We start from the raw sequence: 22,218 nt of genomic DNA on the forward strand, positions 1-22,218 counted from the left end.
CTATCAAAGCATGACAGGCATTTTCTCTTTGTAGATATAAAAGGACCGCCCATCTCTACCACTTTATGGTTTTCCAATTACATTTAAGTCGTTTATCCATTTTGAGTTTTGGGCAATCTAGGCTCTTTAAGCAGAGGTCTAGATTATGTGGGTGAGTGGGAGGGTGTTGACTTAAAAAGTTGAGGGAGAAGGAAATGGATCCCAACTCCTACAGCAAATGGGATTTTCCTGCCCTTGAGGGAATGGAGAGGTATCTGGTTCTGCCCACATTGGGACCTGTGTCTGAGTCCCTCCAAGAGTCTGGAGGGACAGGATGCGTAATGGGTTAGCTTCATGGGTTAACTGAGCTATAAACCATTGCCTTTGGGGCTAAGCTGTAGGACAACTGAGGCTTGAACGTGAAACTTTTGTGGTAACACCAACACGAAGCTCAAACCCTTTCCTAGGATTCCAAGATTTGCTGAACTTGGGAGTTCTATATGACTCCAGCAAGGGATTGAATTTCGCTCTAACTCCTGAAGGAAGAAGACTGAGTCAGATCTTACTTTTTTTTTTTTTTTAAATAAACATGTCAAGGAAAAGAGTGTGAGAAGACATCATAAATGATCTTAGTAGCTTTCTTTTAAGTGGATGGATGTTTTATAAGAAAATGTAGAAGTTATGTCTATAAGAACTCAAGCTTGTATATATACAGAGTAACCATTTTCATTAAAAAACAAACAACTAATTAAATTGGCCTGATACTGCCAGGTTAGAAGGAGATCCAACCTCTGTTTTTCCTGGGGCTCCTCTGGCTCTCAGGGGTGCCTCAGATTCCAGATGTAGAACCTAGTGTCAGGAACAGGACCAGCCCCTGTCCTGTGCCATCATGGAGGTGCTGACAGACATGACCTTTTGGTGCACAGGATGATGCTCAACCAACTGAGCCACACTGGCGAGGGCAGTATCAGTTATTTTTAATAATGTAATAGCTACTCTCAAATTCTTTACCCAAAATAAAATGAGGATATTGTCAGTAATTCGGTTCAGACTGTCTGCCCAACCTATCTCACTTCCTCCCCTGGCCCAAGCTGACCATCACCCAGAATTCTAACTTCATCATTTCTTTCCTTTCCTTTTGTAGCTTTCTTATAAAACAACTAGAGGCCCAGTGCACAGGTTCGAGGACATGGTCTGCAGGGATCAGGTCTGCAGGGATCAGCCAACTGTGGGAGCGCTGCTCATCTTGGTCAGCTGAGTGGTGCTCCCACTGTGGGAACCCACTGATCACCAGGGGGGCAGCTTCTGCATTGAGCGTCTGCCCTCTGGTGGTCAGTGTACATCATAACGACTGGTCAACTGGTCATTCCGCCATTTGGACACTGGGCTTTTATATAGAAATATTTTTATAGTTTTATTACATCTATATTTAGTCCTAAAAAGTGTGCATGTGTGTTTAATGCGTATCTAAGGTTGTTTTTAACTGTATCATCTTCTTTTTTCACTTATTAGTACATTGCTAAGATTTATCCATATTGTTGTGTGTTGCTAGTTATTTTAACAACCATTTAAAATCTGATTGTGGGAATAAACATAGCAGCTTATTTATCCTCAAACCATTCTTTATTGAAGTACTTAATACAGACTTGTGATTTTTTCTTTTTCTGGTTATTAACTGGTCTAACTCTGTCACATCCACATTTGCTAATGGCTGCATGAGATCCTACCTCTTCTGATTTGTAATCATGCTAGAGAGCTGACCATTAAATAATCAATGATGGATGTAGGGTACATAGAGCACCCGTGGTTTTAGCCAAGGGGAATATTGGAGGGGAGGTGGGGAATGCCAGTTCATTAATGAGCCACTTTAAAAAATGGAGCTGGAGCCGAAACCGGTTTGGCTCAGTGGTAGAGCGTCGGTCTGTGACTGAAAGGTCCCAGGTTCGATTCTGGTCAGGGACATGTACGTTGGTTGCGGGCACATCCCCGGTAGGGGGTGTGCAGGAGGCAGCTGGTCAATGTTTCTCTCTCATCGACGTTTCTGGCTCTCTATCTCTCTCCCTTCCTCTCTGTAAAAAATCAATAAAATATATTTAAGCTGGAGCTGCTATGCACTTCTTATGCCTCAAATATTTGGAATGTTAAAACGGGGGCTTCTGCCTGAATTAGTGTGCCCCAAGTAGCTGTTCTTATTGATCTCAATAGATGCTTGTTGCCTCTCACTTTGAAAGACTTTTTATTTTTATGTTAACAGATCACTTTTGCTTCCTTGAGCAACTTGGCAAATATGGGAACTTAGTTTCATGACCACTGAGATAACCAGAATCCTAGGCAGCTCAGCAAATTCTTTAACACTCCTCCCACAAAAGGGAGAATCTCATTGTCTGCCGCTTGAATATGGGCTGTCCTTGGTGGCTAAGGAATCAGTGCAATAAAAGCAATGCAGTGGGACTTCTCAGGTTAAGGAAAGACCATATAGCTTCCACTGACTCACTCCTTTGGGGACATTCACTCTGGGAAAGCCATCAGTAGGCAGTGAAGAAGCCCAAATGTAAATATTCGAAGATGGAATCAGAATCACGTCTAGCTGCAAAATGTTTGAAATAATGTCATTTTTAGGAAATTTCACAAATAAATAAAAAAGACTACACTTATCACCAACTACTGTTATGATAACACTCTTAGCTCTTGGTTTAACACAGGGCAGAGTTATCCAGCTATCTTTCCAGGTTTCCAGCCTTAACCATTTCTGAAGCTAAGGAGATACTGTGTAAAAGAAAGCTACACCAGCATAAAGTCAGCCAATGAGATTAATTCAGTGATCTTCATTTATTAGGAACTCATGAAATAATATATTTTCATAAATTTATTTTTGTTAAAATTGTGTGTGTATAATAATGATATTTAAAGGCTCCTCTCTCTACCCCTAGCTATACTTTCCACAGGCAACCATTTTCAGTTCTTCTATTACCCTTCTGAGTTACCTTTTTATCTCTAAATTATATACTTTTCTATATTTCATAATCATTTTTAGACATTATCTACTGACTGACTTCCCATCATGATGAATGAGAACTTCTTATCCTCTATACACATACCCTCTGCCTTCCCAAACTCCCAACATGGCTATATTATCATTCATGGATGTATGAAAACTATAATTTTACAAGAAGTATTAGTTGCAGTAACCCGGAAGAGACATAATGGCAATTAAATGATGACAATGGCAGTGAAGATAGGAAAAATAATGACTGATACATAAGGGAGAAGAGTAGATGAAAACCAGTGAGTGCTTTTGGACGTAGGGGATGGGAGAGAGGAAAGTACATGGGGAAATGGGTATTGATAATATTTACTGAAATAAGAAACATGGAATAGCAGCAGGTTGGAGTGGGGATTGGAAAAATTGTAAGCTCAGTTCAGGACATGTTGAGTTTGAACAGTTCAAAGGACCCAAATGGAGGCAAAATTGTTTTAATATGTATGTTTGGACCAGTTGCTATAGGGAGCAGATGCTCAATGCAGGAGCTGCCCCCTGGCGGTCAGTGTGCTCCCACAAGGGAAGTGCTGCTCAGCCAGAAGCCCTGAGCCAGGCTCACAGCTGGTGAGCAAAGTGACTGTGGCAGGAGCCTCTCTTGCCCACCAGGCAACGCTAAGGATGTCTAACTGATGGCTTCTAAGCCATCAGTGGACATTTCCCGAGGGCTCCTGGACTGTGAGAGGGCATAGGCCAGGCTGAAGGAACCCCCCAGGGCATGAATTCTTTAACACTCCTGCAGGAGGCAGACAGTTAATGTTTATATTTTCCTCTCATGTTTCTCTCTCTCCCTGTCCCTTTCTCTCTCTTTAAAATCAATAAGAACATGTTTTTAAATAGAAAATAGTTAAGTTGGTAAAATTATGTGTATTTTACCACAGTTTAAAATAAAATAAAAATTTAATTAATGCAAAAAAAGTAGTAGTCATAATCTATAATAATAAAAGTATAATATGCTAATTAGACTGGATGTCTTCTGGACGACCTTCTAGATCACATGTGTCAAACACAAGGCCCTCGGGCCAAATCCGTCCCGCCAGGCCTTGCAATGTGGCCCGCACTGCGCTGTCATCACTGCACTCCGCTGCGTTTCCATCACAATGACAGTTTATGACTGTTCAGTAAACCATTAGGCCCGCGACTTAGGCTGGATTTTAGATTTTGGCCCCTTCTCTGAGTTCGACACCCCTATTCTAGATGAAGCTGGGGCTGTGAGGGAACCCCAGTCCGGGTGCCAGAGGGAAGCTGGAGTCGGCAGCTGCAGGGAGGAAGGCCTGCTCTTGCACAAACTTCATGCATCGGGCCAGTTTTCTCATAATTTGATATTCTTGCAGTTCTGTTTCTACTGTTTGTTATTTCTTCTGGTTCTCACTTACAGCACCTTGTTCCTTGGGTGCTTGGTTATTTTTTACTGTATATTAGTCATTGTCTCTGAAAAATGACTGATGGAGATTCTCTGAGTACCAACACAAAGGATTTGAGTTTGCTTCTGCTGGCTATTTAGAGACACTTCTAGTTCAGGACTACTTTAATTTTATGAGTTAAAAAATGTGTGTGGTCTTTTTAAATGTAATTTGGGCTACAAATCAGACAAAAGACTAGCTATGGTAACAGTGTCTTGAGAAGAGTTTCCCCCCCCCATACATTTAGTATACTAAGTTAACTTTCCATGGAATCTCTTAAGAGAAAGTTGTAGAGGCAAGTTACTTCTGATTCATCTTTAGTCATAGCCCTTTGACTAAAAAGAGAAGGTCTTCTAATACACTCCCCTTCTTGGTGTGGACCCTGAGTTTTTATTTCATTCTTCTTATTCCACAAAGCTTTCTCATAAATGAAATTCAACTTTTGCCAGATTGGCAAATATCCTCAGAGCAAAATTAACTTTCATGCTTGTTTACCTATCCCAGTTCTTTTTGTTGTTGTTGTTTTTATTTTTATTGGTTTCAGAGAGAAAGGGAGAGGGAGAGAAATAGAAAATCAGTGATGAGAGAGCATCATTGATTGGCTGCTTCCTGCACACCCCTTACTGGGGATCGAGCCCACAATCTGGGTATGTGCCCTCACCAGGAATTGAACTGTAACCTCCTGGTTCATAGGTCAATGATTAACCATTGAGCCATATTGGCCAGGCCCAGCTCTTAAACTCCTATAGACCTTGGCCTCTTACCTCTTACCTCCTGTCCTGACAGTATTTCTGTGCTTCTGAGACTATTTTAAATCTATTTTATTCAATATTTTCAGTTGTTTTTTAGCAGTCAATTGGCCCCAATAACCTAACCAATCAGAAATCCCTCTATTTTTTATTGATTTCTGTTCTATTTATATTCTTCGTCCTATTTTTTGTTGTTCTTATTGTTGGTTTTCTCCCTAACTTCTTGAGTTAGACACTTAGCTAATTATTGCTCTCTTTTTTTTTTTCCACCTAGGGCTATTCTATCCTAAGGCTCTGAATTTCTCTTAAAGTACACTTTACTTTGTATTCCTTAAGTTTTGCTATGTAGTGGAGGAGTAATTGCTCACAACCACCTGTTTTCATCAATGTCTCCCCCCATCATGGATACTGTGCTATCCTGATTTTTCTCCTGAGGGGAAAGGTTTGGCCAATTTTCCCCATCAGGGAACAGCAATGTTTGCCCATGGCAAAACTATCTTTTTTGGCTCTGTGTTTCCCAATCCTGGCTACATATGAAAATCACGAGGAAGTTTTGGGAAATGCTGGTATTTGGGTCTCACCAGCGAATGTTCTAATTGGTCTGGGGTAGCACCTGGTCCTGGGTACTTTTGGTGATTTTAAGGTTGAGAAGCACTTCTCTAATTTACCTGCTCTTTGCTGCCAGACTGCATCCACCTTCTTCCCCTTTCACACTCCAATCAATTTTAAATTGTCTCCTATCTGCCCAGAGTTGTTACTTCCTGGTTTCCATACTTTTCTTTGTCGTTTTTCCTTTGGGAAAGGAGGCAGAAACCCTGATAACTTGCCACATTGGCAGGAACTTATATTGTTTGTCTTCACAGGAAATCTCGACATGAAACCGAAACACTGGTGTGGGATGACCGCCAAAATGGGCACCGTGTTGTCAGGGGCCTTTACCATCATAGCCACCAACATGTACCTCATCTTCGAACAGAAGTACTTAACGAGCAGCAATTGCACTGAGATTAACTCAATGGATGAGAGTATACGCACCCTAATAAGTCACTTTGTCACCTGTTGGAGTTTCAATGTCGTTATCTTCCTGTCTTGCATCACCATCATCATCAGCCTCTTGCTCATATACTCAGTATATGCCCAGAAATACAAGGGCATGGTAATCTACGTCATCTGGATCTTTTTCTATGAAGCCCTGAACATTTTACTACAAGTCATCACCACCAATAACCCGGGCTTTCAAGAGGTGAGAGTCATGCGCTGGTTTGGCTTGGTGTCCCGTATACTCATGCACTGTTTCTGGATCTTCTTTGTCATGACTTATGCCCAGATAATCTACAAAAGCAATAGCCAGGGCACTATCATTTCCTACAGCAGGCGGATTTCTACAAGCAAGCAAGACTTCACACGGCGGAAATCAAAGATAATCAGCCACATCCGCCACTAGAATGAATGGATAACCTTGGCCCTTTTCTGTCTTAAGAAGCAGGTCTCCCAGATCCTCGTGGTAGTTCTCTTTTCATCTCTTCCCTTTTCGTCTATTCAGAAAGTAGAGACCCTACTGCCACTCTTTCTGGGGGATGTGCAGAAAAATGTGATTAAGGTCACGCCTGGAACATCCTGTTCATTGAGGATGTTTAGTTAAAGGTCATTGTTATTTATCAAGCACTCCTTGAGTGGCTCTCTCTTTTTCTGGTCATTACCATCTTGGGCAAGGGGATGAAAGTTGAATTGCACTCTGGCAATCCGTTCATCAACCTTCAACCCGTAGCTCTTTAATTTAACCCTGGGACAGGCAAATCTGTATTTATATCCTAGATTGTTGAAGCACAAAGGATACTGTTGTTGTCTTGGGGTAGCTTTGTGCCATGGTTTTTCTCCCTATGTCATCCAGATAAGTAAAAGAATAAAAATAGAAAACTGTTTTTCCTTTTATGAGTGTCCCCCCCAAATTTGTCAAATAACACAAAAGACAATCAATTAAAAGATATTTGTTTAACTTTTCTGTGTCTCCCACTGTGTCTGGAATACTGTAGGAGGATGCAAAGTAAGATATGAGGCCTAACTTTGAGGATTTTGCAGGTTAGTGAGAGAAACTAAATTACTGTATATGAATCATTAGTCAACAGTATAACACAGTACAAGATTACATATTATCATGGATGAACAAACTTCACTTTGTATTTAGATTCAAAAACTGTCAGAAGCAGCTTAAGCCAGGATAGAAAACAAATTGAGCAAACTTCTACTTCAAACATTAGACATTATGTTGTGTTTGCTTTACTTAATAGCTTTCTTGAAGCATGATCCTATAGAATAAAAGGCTAATATGCAAATCAACCAAACAGTGGAACGACTGGTTGCTATGATTCACACTGACCACCAGGGGGCAGACACTCAATGCAGGAGCAGTCCCCTGGTGGTGAGTGCACTCCCACAGGGGAAGCACTACTTAGCCAGAAGCCAGGCTCACAGCTGGTGAGCGCAGCAGCGGTGGTAGGAGCCTTCTCGCCTGCACGGCAGCGCTAAAGATATCCCCAGGGGAGCAGGCCTAAGCCATCAATCAGACAACCCCTGAGGGCTCCCAGACTGCAAGAGGTTGCAGGATGGGCTGAGGGACCTCCCTCCCCACTCTACCACCAAGTGCATGAATTCCGTGCACTGGGCCGCTAGTCTATAATAATAAAAGTGTAATATACTAATTAAACAGGACAGCCAAATGTCCTTCCAGACATCCTTCTGGACAAAGCCATGGTGGCTGTGAGGGCTGAGGGCAGGTAGCCACGGTGGCCAGCAAAGGCAGCAGCAGTGGGTGATGGGAGGGATGCTTTCCCCTGATCAGCCCAGTTGCCTCCCTCAGAGGCTTAGGCCTGCTCCCACCAAGGGCTTCCAGACTGTGAGAGGGGGCAGGCTGGGATGATGGACCCCCTCCAGTGCATGAATTTTCATGCCCTGGGCCTCTAATCCTGTATAATAAAAGCCTAATATGCAAATCATCCCCTCAACCAGGAATTTGACTGGAAGTTCAACCAGGTGTTTGACCAGGGGGCAGGACCAGCTGGCCAACCTCAGGAAGAGAGGTCCTGACCAGTAGCACCAGGCAGCGGGGGGAAGGGAGGCCCCGGATGGCAGTGGCAGCAGGCAGCCAGAGTAAGGGATGTCCCAGCCGGCTGCCACACAGCCACTAGGGACTCTATCATGCATGAATGTTGTGCACTGGGACTCTGGTTGACATATAACAACACAATGTTTAAAGAATATAATTGACATAAGTATCAATTGAGTTCACCACAATTGAGTTCATGAACATAGGTATCACCTCCAGAAGTTTCCTCATAATCCCTGCCTCCCCCATCTATACTCCCCATTCCCACTACAAGGCAATGATTTGCTATATATTAGTTTGCATGTTCTAGAATTTTACATAAGCAAATTCATAGAGTATTGCTATTTTATTTTATTTCATTTTATTTTATTTTATTTTATTTTATTTTATTTTATTTTATTTTATTTTCTGGCTTCCTTCACTCAGCCTGATGCCTTTAAGGTCCATCTATATCATGTATATTAATAGTTCATTATTGCTGAGTAAGATGCCATGGCATGGATGTATCACTGTGTACCCATTTGCCCATTGAAGGACATCTATTGGTTTGAAGTTTGGGGCAGTTATGAATAAGAACACTATAAACATTGTGCACAAGCCTTTGTATGGACTTATGATTTCATTTATCTCAAAACTGGAATTTTTTTTCTAGAGCAGCTGTATCATTTTTATATTCCCGACTAGAGGCCTGGTGCACGAAATTCATGCATGGGTGGGGTCCCTAGGCCTGGCCGGCGATCAGGGCTAATGAGGTGTCTTGCCTCCCTGCCTTCCCACTTCCTCCTTCCCTCACCACCCATGTTCACCCCCACTGACTCCCAGTTCCCTGTCCCAGCCCGGGGCCCAGCCCAATCAGGCTATTGGGGCCTACCAGCCAAGGAGAGGTGCCAACCACCACCGCAGCAGGCAGGTGGTGGGCCAATTGGGGCCTGCTGGTGGAAGGAGAGGAACCTGGAAGGGACCTGGGAGGTTGGCTACCAGTCCTGAGGAGGGACTCTTGGTCCCCTGGGAAAGGGGCCATGCCTGCCACCACCCACCCCTGGTTCCCCTTCCCAGCCCTGGGGCCCAGCCCTGATCAGGTGATCCGGGCCTGCAAGCTGGGGGAGGGACCAGGATGTTGGTCGGCAAGCCCCATTATTGATCAGAGCCTGCTGGCTGGGAGAAGCTCCTGTGTTGAGTGTTGGCCCTTTGGTGGTAAATGTGCATCATAGTGACTGGTCGTTTCGTCTAACAGTTGCTTAGGCTTTTATATATATATTGATAGATGGCAGTATGTGAGAATTCCCGTTCCTCCACATCCTTGCACAATAAGTTTTTTATTTTAGCCATTGTAATAAGTATATGGTGGTATTTCATTGTGGCTTTAACTTGCATTTCTCTAATGATAAATTATGTTGAGCATCTTTTCATGTACTTATTTAGCATTCTTATATCTTTTTTAGTAAAGCATTAAAATTTTTTGCCCATTTTTTAATTTTTTCTTATGCCCATTTAAAAAAGTTAGGTTGTTTTTCTTAAGTTTGGGGAGTGGTTTTAAAATATATACAGTATTGCCGAAACCGGTTTGGCTCAATGGATAGAGCGTCGACTTGGGGACTGAAGGGTCCCGGGTTCGATTCCGGTCAAGGGCATGTACCTTGGTTGTGGGCATATCCCCAGTAGGGGGTGTGCAAGAGGCAGCTTATTGATGACTCTCTCATCGATGTTTCTAACTCTCTATCCCTCTCTCTTCCTCTCTGTACAAAATCAATAAAATATATTAAAATATATATATATATATATACAGTATATTTTTTATTATTGACAGTATTTCACATGTCCCCCATTTTCCTTCCCTTTGGCCCCCTCCACCTTCCCCATACCCTCACTGGGGAGATTTTTATATTTTCTGAATACAAGTCCTTTATCAGATATATGATTTGTAATTAATTTTATTGTTGTACCTTGTCTCTCCATTCATGTAATGGTAGCTTTTGAAGAACAGAGAGTTTTAATTTCAATGAAGTCCAATTTATCAATTTGTTCTTTTATGGGTCACACCTTTGATTATCGTATTTAGGAAATCTTTGCCTAACTCAAGGTCTCCTATGATTCCTTTAGAAGCCATAGCTTTAAGTTTTAAACTTAGATATATAATCCCTTTTGAGTTTTTTTTTTTAATATATATATATATAGTGAGAGATGTAAATCAGAGATTGTGTTTTGGTTTTTTTCCTCCTGGATATTTAGTTGTTCCAACACTAATTCTTAAAAGATTATCCTTTTTAAAATATATTTCTATTGATTTCAGAGAGGAAGGGAGGGAGAGAGAGAGATAGAAACATCAATGATGAGAGAGAATCATTGATTGGCTGCCTCTTGCACATCCCCTACTGGAGATTAAGCCTGCACCCAAGCATCTGTCCCTGACCGGAATCAAACCCAGGACCTTTCAATATATTTTATTGATTTTGTACAGAGAGGAAGGGAGAGAGATAGAGAGTTAGAAACATCAATGAGAGAGAGTCATCAATCAGCTGCCTCTTGCACACCCCCCACTGGGGATGTGCCCACAACCAAGGTACAGGCCCTTGACCGGAATCGAACCCGGGTCCCTTCTGTCCCCAAGCCGACGCTCTATCCATTGAGCCAAACCGGTTTCGGCCAAACCCAGGACCTTTCAATCCCCAGGCCGACACCCTATCCTCTGAGCCAAACCGGTTAGGGCTAAAAATGTTGCATCTATGTTTATAGGGGATATTTGTAGTTTTTCTTGTAATGTCTTCATTCGTTTTTGGTATCACAGTAATGCTTATTAAATAGAAAGGAGTATTTCTTCCTTTTTAATTTTTGTTAGAGCTTATGTATAATTGCTATTTATTTCTTCCATAAATGTGTGGTAGGATTTTCAGCACTGAAGCCCATCTAGACCTGAAATTTCTTTGTGGGAAGTTTTTAACTACAAATTTTTGTTTTGTTTTGTTTTATTAATAGTCACCTGATGGTAATTTTTCCATTGATTTTTAGAGAGTAGAAGGGAGGGAGGAAGGGAAACAGACAAACATCAATGTGAGAGAGAAACATTGATAGATTAACTCCTAAACACACCCCCATATGGGGCTAGGGATCAAACCTGGGACCCTTTGCTGTATAGGTGAGTGCTCTAACCACTGTACACACAGCCAGGACTACAAATTAAAATTTTAAAGAGATATGGGATTATTGAAATTAACTATTTCTTCTTGGTAAGCTTTAATAGTTTGTGTCATACATTTTATCTAAGTTGTTGAGTTTATTGACATAAAGCTGTTCATAATATTCTCTTACATTTTTAATATCTATAGAATGTGTAGTGAAATCACTGCTCTCATTCCTGATATTCATTTGTGTTTCTCTCTTTTTTTTCTGATCAGCCTGCCTTTAGATTTATGATGCTTTAATGAAACCAATATTTTTGTTTCATTGATTTTATCTTTCCTTTTTCTATCTTATGTCTCCATTGATTTTTTGCTCTGATCTTTATTATTTTCTTCTACTTACTTTGAATTAAATTTTCTCTTCTTTTTATACTTTCTTATGGTAGAAGCTAAAGTCATTGATTTAAGATCTTTTTTATAATTTTATTTTTTCCCGTCACCATTTATTCTCCCTATATCCTTTTAGACTGCCACTCACCCCTCCCACTGCAATCACCTCTTATTTCTTATATGAGTACTTAGTGCTATAAAATTTCCTCTAAGTTCTGCTTTAATGCCATCAGACACACTTTGATATGTTGTTTTTTCATTTCTTAGGCAACTAAAAGTACTTTGTAATTTCCTCTTGAATTTTTCTTTGATCTATGAGTCATTTATGAATGTGCTACTTTGTTCCAATATTGAAGATTTCCCTGAAATCTTTCTGTTATTGATTTCTAACTTAATTTTAGTATGATCAGACTTTCCATGATTTAAATCATTTAAAACTTATTAAAAATAATTTTATGGCCCTAGCTGGTTTGGCTAAGTGAGCAGAGTGGAGCCCTGTGAACTGAAGGGTCCCAAAATCAATTCTGGTCAAGGGAATATGCCCAGGTTGTGGGCTCGATCCCCAGTAGGGGGCATGCAGGAGGCAGCCGATCAATGATTCTTATCACTGATGTTTCTATCTCTCTCTCCCTCTCCTTTTCTCTCTGAAATCAATAAAAAATATATATTTTTAAAAAAAGTTTTATGATTCAGAATATGTTCTATCTTAATAAATCTTCCACATGCATCTAGAAAAAATACTTATTCTGCTATTGTTGGTGCAGTGTTCTATAAATGTCAACTAGATTAAGTTAATTGATAGATCCTTCAAATCTAATATCTTTTCTAATTTTCTGTCTACTTATTCTATTAACCACTGAAATAGAGGCATTGAAATCTCTGACTATAATTGTAGATTTTCCTGATCTCTTTTTAATTATATCCCTTTTTGCTTCCTATATTTTGAAACTTTATAATAGGTGCATAAATGTTTCAGATAGTTACATCTTTCTGATGAATTAACCTATTTCTGATGAAATGACCTTCTGGGATTATTCTTTGCTCTGAAATTTTCTTTGTCTGATATTAATGCAGCCACTCCATAATTCTTTTGATTTGTGTTGACATGTTTTCCCATATTTTTATCTTTAGCCAATTTATATTTTGATATTTAAAGTATGTTTATTATAGGCAGTAAAAATTGGGGCTTGCTTTTTTTATTCAACCTAATAATCTCTTAATTTGAGTATTTTGATAATTTACATTTAGTGGTCCTTTTTATATATATATATACTAGGAGCCCAGTGCACGAATTCGTGCACCAGTGGGGTCCCTCAGCTGACCTGCGGGATAGGGCCAAAACCAAATCTCGAACATTCCCCGAGGGGTCCCAGATTGTGAGAGGGCACAAGCCAAGCCTAGGGACCCCATAGATGCATAACCAGAACCTGAGAGAGATGAGGCAGGTTGGCCAGTTGGGGAGGGACCATGGGAGGGCTCCAGGGATGTCCAACCCATCTCACTCAGTTCCGATCAGCCAGGCCTCAGCAGCAAGCTAACCTACCAGCCGGAGCATCTGCCTTCTGGTGGTCAGTGCACATCATAGTAAGCAGTTAGTTGAGCGATCTCAGCATATCATTAGCATATTATTCTTTGATTTGTTGAATGGCCAACTGGACGACCAGACACTTAGCATATTAGACTTTTATTATATAGGGTATATTTTTATTGATTTCAGAGAGGAAGAGAAAGGGAGAGATAGAAACATCAATGATGAGGGAAAATCATGGATTGGCTGTCTCCTGCAGCAGTTGGTGTCAGCATGCCCCATATCTATCAAAAAGAGGCCTGAAATAGCTTAGCTTCACCTAGGAAACTTCCAAGCCCAACACAGTAGCAATCACCTGCAGATCATTCTGTAGGTCTTGCTGGGTGGCCCCAGGGAATGGCTGACTTTGCACCCCGAATGAGATCCCAGAGCCAGTGCACCTGGTGGCAGCTTCAGGCCATACCAGATTATAATCTACATATCTACAAGCAACACACCCAAGGGGCAAACTCAGTAAGCACTAAAGCCCCACTGAAGCAAGTCCTGCCCCAGAGGGTGTATCTTTCCCAGCAGCTCTTCCACTGTAGTTGCAACTGGTCCTAACAGCCAATTGGCCTAGAAGTATGTTCCTCCCAGTGACACCAACAGCAATCAAGGCTCAACTACAACAAGACTGTGCACACAGCCCACACAAGGACACACATAGAGGGCCCAGCTCAGGTGACTGGGGAGGCCCCACAGGGCCCCACAGGACACCTACTGCTCAAGGTCACTCTGCCAATTCCAGGAGACATAGCAACTCTACCTAACACATAGAAACAAACACAGGGAAGCAGTCAAAATGCAGAGACAAGAAACATGTCACAAATGAAAGAACAGAAGAGATCTCCAAAAAAAAGAACTAACTGAAATAGAAGTAAGTAAACTACTAGATACAGAGTTCAAAAACAGTGGTTATAAGGCTGATCAAGAATCTTAATGAGAGCATCAAGGGACTTAGTGAGACTTCCAAGGATCTTAGTGAGAATTTCAAAGATAAGAAAAAGACCAATCAGAGATTAAGTTTGCACTAACTGAAATAAAGAATATTTACAGGGACTCAAGAGTAGAGTAGAGGGTTCTGAGAATCAAATCAACAATTTGGAATATGAGGAAGCAAAATATTCTCAATCAGAAGAGCAAAAAGGAAAAAGAATCCAAAAATATGAAAATAGTGTATGGAACTTCTGGGACAACTTCAAATGTACCAACATTTGCATGATGGTTATGCCAGAAGGAGAAAAGAGAGGGCAAGATATTGAAAATCTATTTGAAGAAATAATGGCAGAAAAACTTGTTACCTGATGAAAGAAATAGACTTAGAAGCTCAGGAAGCACAAAGAGTCCCGAATAAGAGAAACCCAAAGAGGCCCACACCAAGACACATCATAATTAAAATGCCAAGGGCTAAAATCAAAGAGAGAATCTTAAAATCAGTTGAAGAAGAAGAAGAAGAAGAAGAAGAAGAAGAAGAAGAAGAAGAAGAAGAAGAAATACAAAAAGAACAATAAAATGGCAATAAATACATATCTATTAACAACAGAATCTAAAAATTAAACAAATAAGGAATCTAATAAACAAAATAAACTGATGAATAAAATAGAACCAGAGGCATGGAAACATGGAACAGACTGACAAATCTCAGAGGGAAAGGATAAACCAAAGAACTTATATGCATTATCTATGGACACAGACAATAAGGTGGTGAATGCTTGGAGTGAAGCAGGAACTGGGCGGGGGGGGGGGGGGTGAGGGGGCAGAGAAGGGGGGCATCTGTAATATTCTCAACAATAAAGGTTTTAAAATAATTGCATAACTAAAATGTCAAAAATTCAAAATAAAATAGCCATTACAGCCCTGGCCAGTTTGGCTCACTGCTCAGCCCATGGACAAAAGAGCAGTGGACTGGATTCCTGGTTAAGGGCATATACCTTGGTTACAAGTTTCCTAACCCCAGTTGGTACAAAACCAATCAATATGTCTCTCTTCACATTGATTCTCTCTCTCTCTCTCTCTCTCTCTCTCTCTCTCTCTCTCTCTCTCTCTCCCTCTCTCTCTTCCCTTCCACTCTCTCTGGAAAGTAATGGAAAAATATCCTCAGGTGAGGATTAACAAATAATAATAATAAAATAAAATTACCATTACAAATATGTTTAAAGAACTAAAGGAGACCAGCCATTGGGTGAGTGTCAACTTATCAAAACAAGAGATTACAGTTTGATTACCGGTCAGGGCACATGCCCTGGTTGTGGGCTCAGTCCCCAGTGGGGGGCATGCAGGAGGCAGCCAATTAATGATCCTCTCTTTCATCATTGATGTTTCTATCTCTCTTTATTCAATAAAAATATAGTTTAAAAATATAAAAGTAAGGAATTAAAGGAAACCAAGAAAAAATGTAACGGCAATGCCACATCAAGTAGAGGATATCAAGGGGTGCAAATTCTATAAAAAGAACCAAGTGGAAATTCTTTAGTTGAAAAGTAGAATAACTGAAATGAAGAATGCACTAGAGAAGCTCAACAGTAGATTTAAACTGGCAGAAGAAAGAATTAGTAAAGTTGAAGGTAGATGACAGAGATTATGCAATCTAAAGAACAGAGAATAAAGATGAAGCAAAATAAGCAGAGCCCCAGAGGAATGTGGGACATTATTAAGCATCCCAACCAAAATATGCATAATGTTAGTATTAAAAGGAGAAGAAAGGAACAGGAAAAAAAATTTAAAGAAATAATGGCTTAAAACTTCCCAAATTTATTGAAAAAGTCTAACTTATACTCAGTAAGCTCAACAAACTCCAACTAGGATAAATGCAAAGCCTCCACAAACAACCCTGCATAATAAAGGTGCTCAAGTCAAAGAGGAAGAAAAATGAATGTTGAAAGCAGCAAGAGAAAAATGACTGGTCACTTACGAGGGAATCCCAAAAAGATTGACAGCTGATTTCTCAGCAAAAACAATGGAAGCCAGATGGTAGGATAATCTATTTAAAGTGTTTCAGCTCTGGCCAGGTGGCTCATTTGGCTAGAATGCTGAACTACCATTCTGATAGCCAAGGTTGTAGTTTTGATACCCAGTCAGAGCACATACAAGAATCAACCAATGAATGCATAAATAAGTGGAACAATAAATTGATTTCTCTCTCTGTCTCTCTCTCTCTCAAATCAGTAAATAAAACTCAAAATATATATTAAAAACCCATTATTGCCCTGGCTGGTATTGCTCAATAGTTAAGAGTATCAGCCCATGCACCAAAGGGTCACAAGTTTGATTCCTGGTCAAGGGCATGTACTGGATTGCAGGTTTGATCCCCAGCCCTGGTCAGGGCACCTAAGGGAAGAAACCAATCTATCTCTATCTCTATGTCTATGTCTATGTCTATCTCTATCTCTATGTCTATCTCTATCTCTATCTCTATCTCTCTGTCTATCTCTATCTCTATGTCTATCTCTATCTCTATCTCTATCTCTATCTCCATCTCCATCTCCATCTCCATCTCTATCTCTATCTCTATCTCTATGTCTATCTCTATCTCTATGTCTATCTCTATGTCTATCTCTATCTCTATCTCTATCTCTATCTCTATGTCTATGTCTATCTCTATCTCTATCTCTATGTCTATCTCTATCTCTATCTCTATCTCTATCTCTATCTCTATCTCTATCTCTATCTCTATGTCTATGTCTATCTCTATCTCTATGTCTATCTCTATCTCTATCTCTATCTCTATCTCTATCTCTATGTCTATGTCTGTCTCTGTCTCTATCTCTGTCTCTATCTCTATCTATATCTCTATCTCTATGTCTATCTCTATGTCTATGTCTATCTCTATCTCTATCTCTATCTCTATCTCTATCTCTATCTCTATCTCTATCTCTATCTCTATGTCTATCTCTGTCTCTGTCTCTATCTCTATCTCTGTCTCTGTCTCTGTCTCTGTTTCTATCTCTGTCTCTATCTCTATCTCTATCTCTATCTCTGTCTCTGTCTCTGTCTCTATCTCTATCTCTGTCTCTGTCTCTGTCTCTATCTCTATCTCTGTCTCTGTCTCTATCTCTGTCTCTGTCTCTATCTCTATCTCTATCTCTATCTCTGTCTCTGTCTCTATCTCTATCTCTATCTCTATGTCTATGTCTATCTCTATCTCTAAGTCTATCTCTATCTCTATCTCTATCTCTCTATATCATCTCTCTCTTCCTTCCTAAAAATCAATGGAAAAAAATATCCTCCAGTGAGGATTAACAAAATAAAATAACCACTTTGTTAACCAAGAATCATATATCCAGCAAATGCTCTGATTCTGTCCGAGTTGGGAGAGATGACTTCATAGTAGACGTGCCTATTTAGATGTCCCTGAGGAATTCAGACCCAGCTTTTCCAAAGCTGTCCTCCTCCTCTCCCACACCTGCATCCTAGGTGCTCCTGCCACCCAGCCCCCTACCTCAGTGAAGGGGCCCCCTCCACCCAGGTGTTCATTCCAGACTCCATTTCCCACAGCTCCAGGCCCCAACTGCAGTCACTCCCCCCAACATCCCTGTTAACGTGTTTCTCAACTGTTCTGCCTGCCTCCACTCGTGCCCCTTTTCTGACCCATGGTCCCAGCAAGAAATACTTTTCTAAAGTACAGTTCAGATCCTGTCTCTCATACACACCCCCTGAAGACCCTCCCAGAACTCCCCAGTGCCTTCCGGAGAAACCTCCACCGGGCAGGGGGCAGGAAAGGCTCCTTCCTTTCTCTGTCCTTTCTCCATCCTCCGTCCACACAGGCAGCCGACCCCTCTGCTCAAGCCACACCAAGCCTGCTGTTTCCAAAATGGCTTTTTCCTGTTTCTGGGCCTACCTGGGTGTAGTCCACTTTGTGGGGTGCATTCCTGCCTTTCTGCCCAGTCCTTACCCACGTTCCTTAAGCTCACTGGCTGCCTCCTCCAGAAGAGCCTCCTGGCTCACTCGGGGTTAGATCTTGTTACATCTCAGGACGCGGCCGCCTCCTCCCCAGCATTTCCCAGGTTGCCTTGTAAGTTTGCTTTTTAACATTTTATTTCTCTGTGTAGCTTCCTCACTAGAAGGTTCACCTGTGATTCTCCAGTTCCAAGCTCAGTGCCCGGCACAGAGCAGGTGCTGGGAGCTGCTGGATGAGTGCGTGTTGAGTGGACGTAGAGGAGCCCAGCAGGACAGACGAGAAGTGAGGTGGTTATTAGAGTGGTGACTCAGGAGGGAGGTGACAGGGTCAAAACCAAGGCTAGAGCAGCAGGGCTGAGAAAACAATGGGACTGATAAGGACATTGCCTTGAAATCTGCAACCCAGGCTTAGACCACAGTAACACGCCTGTGTGGTGTGGGCCCTACCTGGGTTGGTGCGGGAGAGCACCCCATGGGTAGTGGCTGCTCTGGAAGCTGCTCTGTGGGCAGGGATGGGTGTGGTTTAGCTGTTGGGGACGAGGAGGAATCAGTGCAGCTATGGGCTGGGGGGCGGGGGACATGGTCTCTCCCACCCCGTGGGGACCCTCCAGGGCCTGGGTGCAGCAAGCGGGGCGTGCATCCTGGACTCCACGTTGGAGTCACGGAGTGGAAGGGTAATGGGGACACAGTGCGAGCGTATCTGGGATGAACCTTGAAAACATTATGCGAAGTAAAATAAGCCAAACACCAAAGGACAAAGACTGTGAGTCCGCTGTGAGGGACTTGGCATAGTAAACTCCTGGAGACGAGAGTGAAAAGATGGTTAACGGGCACGGGGTGGTGGGAGTCCGTGTTTGATGAGGACAAAGTTTTTCTCGGGAAACATGAACGGGTCTGGACACGGGTGGTGGCAATGGTTGTGCGACAGGTGAATGTACGGAATGCCACTGAATTGCACACGCAGGAAGCGTGAGATGGTCAAACTTGTTATGTATATTCCAGCACACTAAACAATGGCTTCCGACTGAAAAAAGAAAAGGAAATTTGAAATTGACCGAGTGAGTGAGAAGGCTGGAGGGAAGTTTATGGCGGCCTGTCTTTGCTCAACAGGGCAGCGCAGGAGGCCCGTTCCGCTCGCCTCAGCAAGAGGCCGAGCCATCGGGCACGCTCAGCCCGGGGGCTGCACGCCGCCCCTCGCGTGTGACTGTTCCCCTTCCCTCTCCCCTCACAGCGGCGGCTCGCCAGTTGGGAGTAAAGAGGAGGGAGCTTTACTCTGGAATTCTCTGAAGGTGATGGGGCTGGGAGGGACGTTGCCCTAGGCCAGCCTACCCCAGCTTTGGGTCCCCCCTAATCTATGCGCCCTCAGCGGTCCGCTGGGGCTCCGGGCTTCTCCCAAAGGCTGGAGCGGCCTCTAGAGTTCAGGTCCAGCCTAAGTTGCAGCTGGAGGTCCGCCTGCTGGGCCTTCACCTCTATGACCCTGGGCTGAGAAGACAGTAAGCCAGACCCTGAAACCTTCCCCATTCCACTCACTGCTGGCTCAACCCTGCCTTGGAACAAATCTGGGTCCGACGCAGAGGGCAAAGCAGGGGGATTCCATCCCGAGGGCTGGGAGGAGAGGCAGGCATCTGGGGGAGGGTCAGGGATGACCTGGGGCCCTCGAGGAGCCATGCGTCTCTGACCTCAGAGAAGCAAACATTCCAGAGAAGAGCCAGCAGGGACCTGATCATTGTGGCAGAGACAGGAGGTGCCGAGCAGGGCCGGGGGCTCCCTGGGGAGTATGCCAGGCCACAATGCCCGCTTTCCGGCTGATGTCACCTACAGCTGGTAGGTCAGAGCAAGGACCACACCCGGCCCCTCCCGCCATGGCCCGGCCACCTCCCATCACTGCCCTGAGCACCACGTTCCCCCAGCCGTCCGGGGAGCTTGTGTGGGGCTGGCTCTGCCGTGTTGTCATGTACCTCCGTGATTTCTTTTCCCTGCAGGAGTGGCTCTGGTAAAACGAGTACAAAATGAACGACAAGCTGTTCTCCCTTCTGGTGGGCATCTTCTCCATCCTCAACACCATTCAGTTCCTCATCTTCGACTTGAACGAGGTCACGCTCATTGGCTTCGAGTACGGGTTTAGCATCTACAGGAACGGGTCTGTGGTAACCAACTGGGTCTTGACCAACAAGAAGACCATCAGCATGGGCCTCTCGGGCGTCACCGTCTTAGTCAGCGCCATGCTCCTCTACTGCATCCACCTGAACTTCTACCAGGGGCTGCTGTGCTACGCCTTGTGGATCATCTGCTACGAGCTCACCAGCTTCTCTATGGTCCTGCTCCTCAACGGCATCCTCAAGAAGCGGTTCAAGGAGCTGGGCAGCGTGCACCTGGCCTTCCAGATCTCCCGCATGCTCCTGCACTTCTCCTCCCTGCCCTTCATCATCAAGCACACCTACCACCTGTACAGGGACCCCAAGTCCTTAAGCAAGATTAGCCGCCGTAGGCCCTCCTCCATCAGTACCCTCGACTCGTGGTCACATGTCGGGCCCGGAATGATGTACCGCAAGTTAAACTGAGAGAGGGCCAGGGCTCCCCGGCAGCGGACTCCCCGTCCGTCCCTGCCTGCTTCCTGTTGATTCTGTTTGCCTTTTTGGCGGTTCTTGAGTTTTACGCATTTAAGAGTGATTCTTGGGGGGGGTGGGGGGGGGAGGGTGGCACAGACCAGTGACTGTGCGCGTGTTTGTGACTTGTTTTATTTAGCATTAAATTACGTCCTGCCTCTCAGGGTCGGCTCCTCTGCGTGTCTCGCTTCCCAGTGTTTCCCTGTGGGTTGCCCACCGAGGCCCGTCCGGCCGAGCCCTCGGAGAGCAGCGCTGTCCGCCGAGAGGAATGTTCCGTCTCCGTGCTGCCCGCTAGCTGCATGCGGCTGCTGAGAGCACGTGGGTTGTGGCGTTACAGCCCAGGATTTTCAACATCTTGTTTCATTTCGATTTCGGTGGCCACATTTGCTGGCTCGCAGCTGCCGCCGTGGAGAGCACAGTGACCCGGAGTTCGCGTTGCTCCTCCTGTAGTCATGGAAGGACCCCTTTTCCAGCACCAGCATCCGCTTCCCTCAGACTTTTCAGAAAACAGCTCCTCATGGTGGCTCACAGCATAGCCGGAAGCCCCCGTTTTAGAAAGCTCCAGAATTCCTCACGTTAAGCACCACTGACACGCTGTCTCCTAAAGAGCTGCCTATGCATTATAGGATGTTCTGCCCACCAGATGCCACTAGATCCCCCACCTTTGTGACAACCAAAAGTAACTCATTGCCAGGTGTCCCCCCGCTGAGAACCGTTATTTTAAAGCATTGGAAGCTGGGGTGTCACTTCTGTAAACTAACGAAGAGCATCCTTTACTGAGAGCTCTCCTTACACTCACCACCTGGCGTAGTTTTAACCCTGATGCTTCCAGGTTATGGTTGATGAAACTGAGACCCAAGACGCTTAAATGCTGTGCTCAAGGTCACATAGCAGCCAAAGCAGGATTTGAATCTAGATCCTCTGACTTCATACACGAAAGTCCTATTTGGTTCCCTGAAGCACTCTAACTTTTACCAAGAGTTAAAAGGGGCTCCCTCCCTTCAGGATATTTCCTTTTCCTCCAAAATATATTGGGTGTGGCGTCAAGGGGCACTGATTTAACCACACGCCCCGAACCATGAGCCAAATGATAGTGGCCCACTTTCACCGAGTCAGCGCTGGGTGCTGCTCTAACACTTCACTCAATTCCTCTCTTTGCCTGTTCGGAGTTGGAGTCAGGCCAGTTCCCAAAATGACCACCAGATGGCAGTCAGCGGTAAGCTTTTGCTCAGTGCTTTTTGTGGGGAGGCCAGATCCTTCAGGGGATGGTTGATTTGGGATTTAGGGAGCATCAAACTGAGGACTGAGGACTAACAGTATGGGTTCCGCCCTAGTTTCACAAGCTGTGCCTCGACTGATTGTAACTTGCTGG

At 43.5% G+C, this 22,218-nt stretch overlaps 2 protein-coding genes across 2 annotated transcripts; both read left to right on the forward strand.

Annotated features, from left to right (window-relative positions):
- The first annotated feature begins 6,034 nt into the window (after nucleotides 1-6,034).
- Nucleotides 6,035-7,079, forward strand: TMEM217 (transmembrane protein 217). Its single transcript, XM_036413587.2, has one exon. The coding sequence runs from the start codon at nucleotides 6,043-6,045 to the stop codon at nucleotides 6,610-6,612; it is 570 nt and encodes a 189-aa protein (XP_036269480.1). The 5' UTR covers nucleotides 6,035-6,042; the 3' UTR covers nucleotides 6,613-7,079.
- A 13,130-nt stretch (nucleotides 7,080-20,209) lies between these two features.
- On the forward strand, nucleotides 20,210-20,927 carry LOC118705186 (transmembrane protein 217). Its single transcript, XM_036413588.2, has one exon. It carries the CDS (start codon nucleotides 20,250-20,252, stop codon nucleotides 20,799-20,801), a length of 552 nt encoding a protein of 183 aa, XP_036269481.1. The 5' UTR covers nucleotides 20,210-20,249; the 3' UTR covers nucleotides 20,802-20,927.
- Nucleotides 20,928-22,218: the final 1,291 nt, after the last annotated feature.

The sequence above is a fragment of the Pipistrellus kuhlii genome, unplaced genomic scaffold (assembly GCF_014108245.1).
Source record: "Pipistrellus kuhlii isolate mPipKuh1 unplaced genomic scaffold, mPipKuh1.p scaffold_m20_p_5, whole genome shotgun sequence".
NCBI classification, from domain to species: domain Eukaryota; kingdom Metazoa; phylum Chordata; class Mammalia; order Chiroptera; family Vespertilionidae; genus Pipistrellus; species Pipistrellus kuhlii.

What these genes read in the sequence shown, in the direction of transcription:
- TMEM217 (XM_036413587.2), top strand. Translation starts at nt 6,043, where the DNA reads ATGAAACCGAAACACTGGTGTGGGATGACCGCCAAAATGGGCACCGTG.
- LOC118705186 (XM_036413588.2), top strand. Translation starts at nt 20,250, where the DNA reads ATGAACGACAAGCTGTTCTCCCTTCTGGTGGGCATCTTCTCCATCCTC.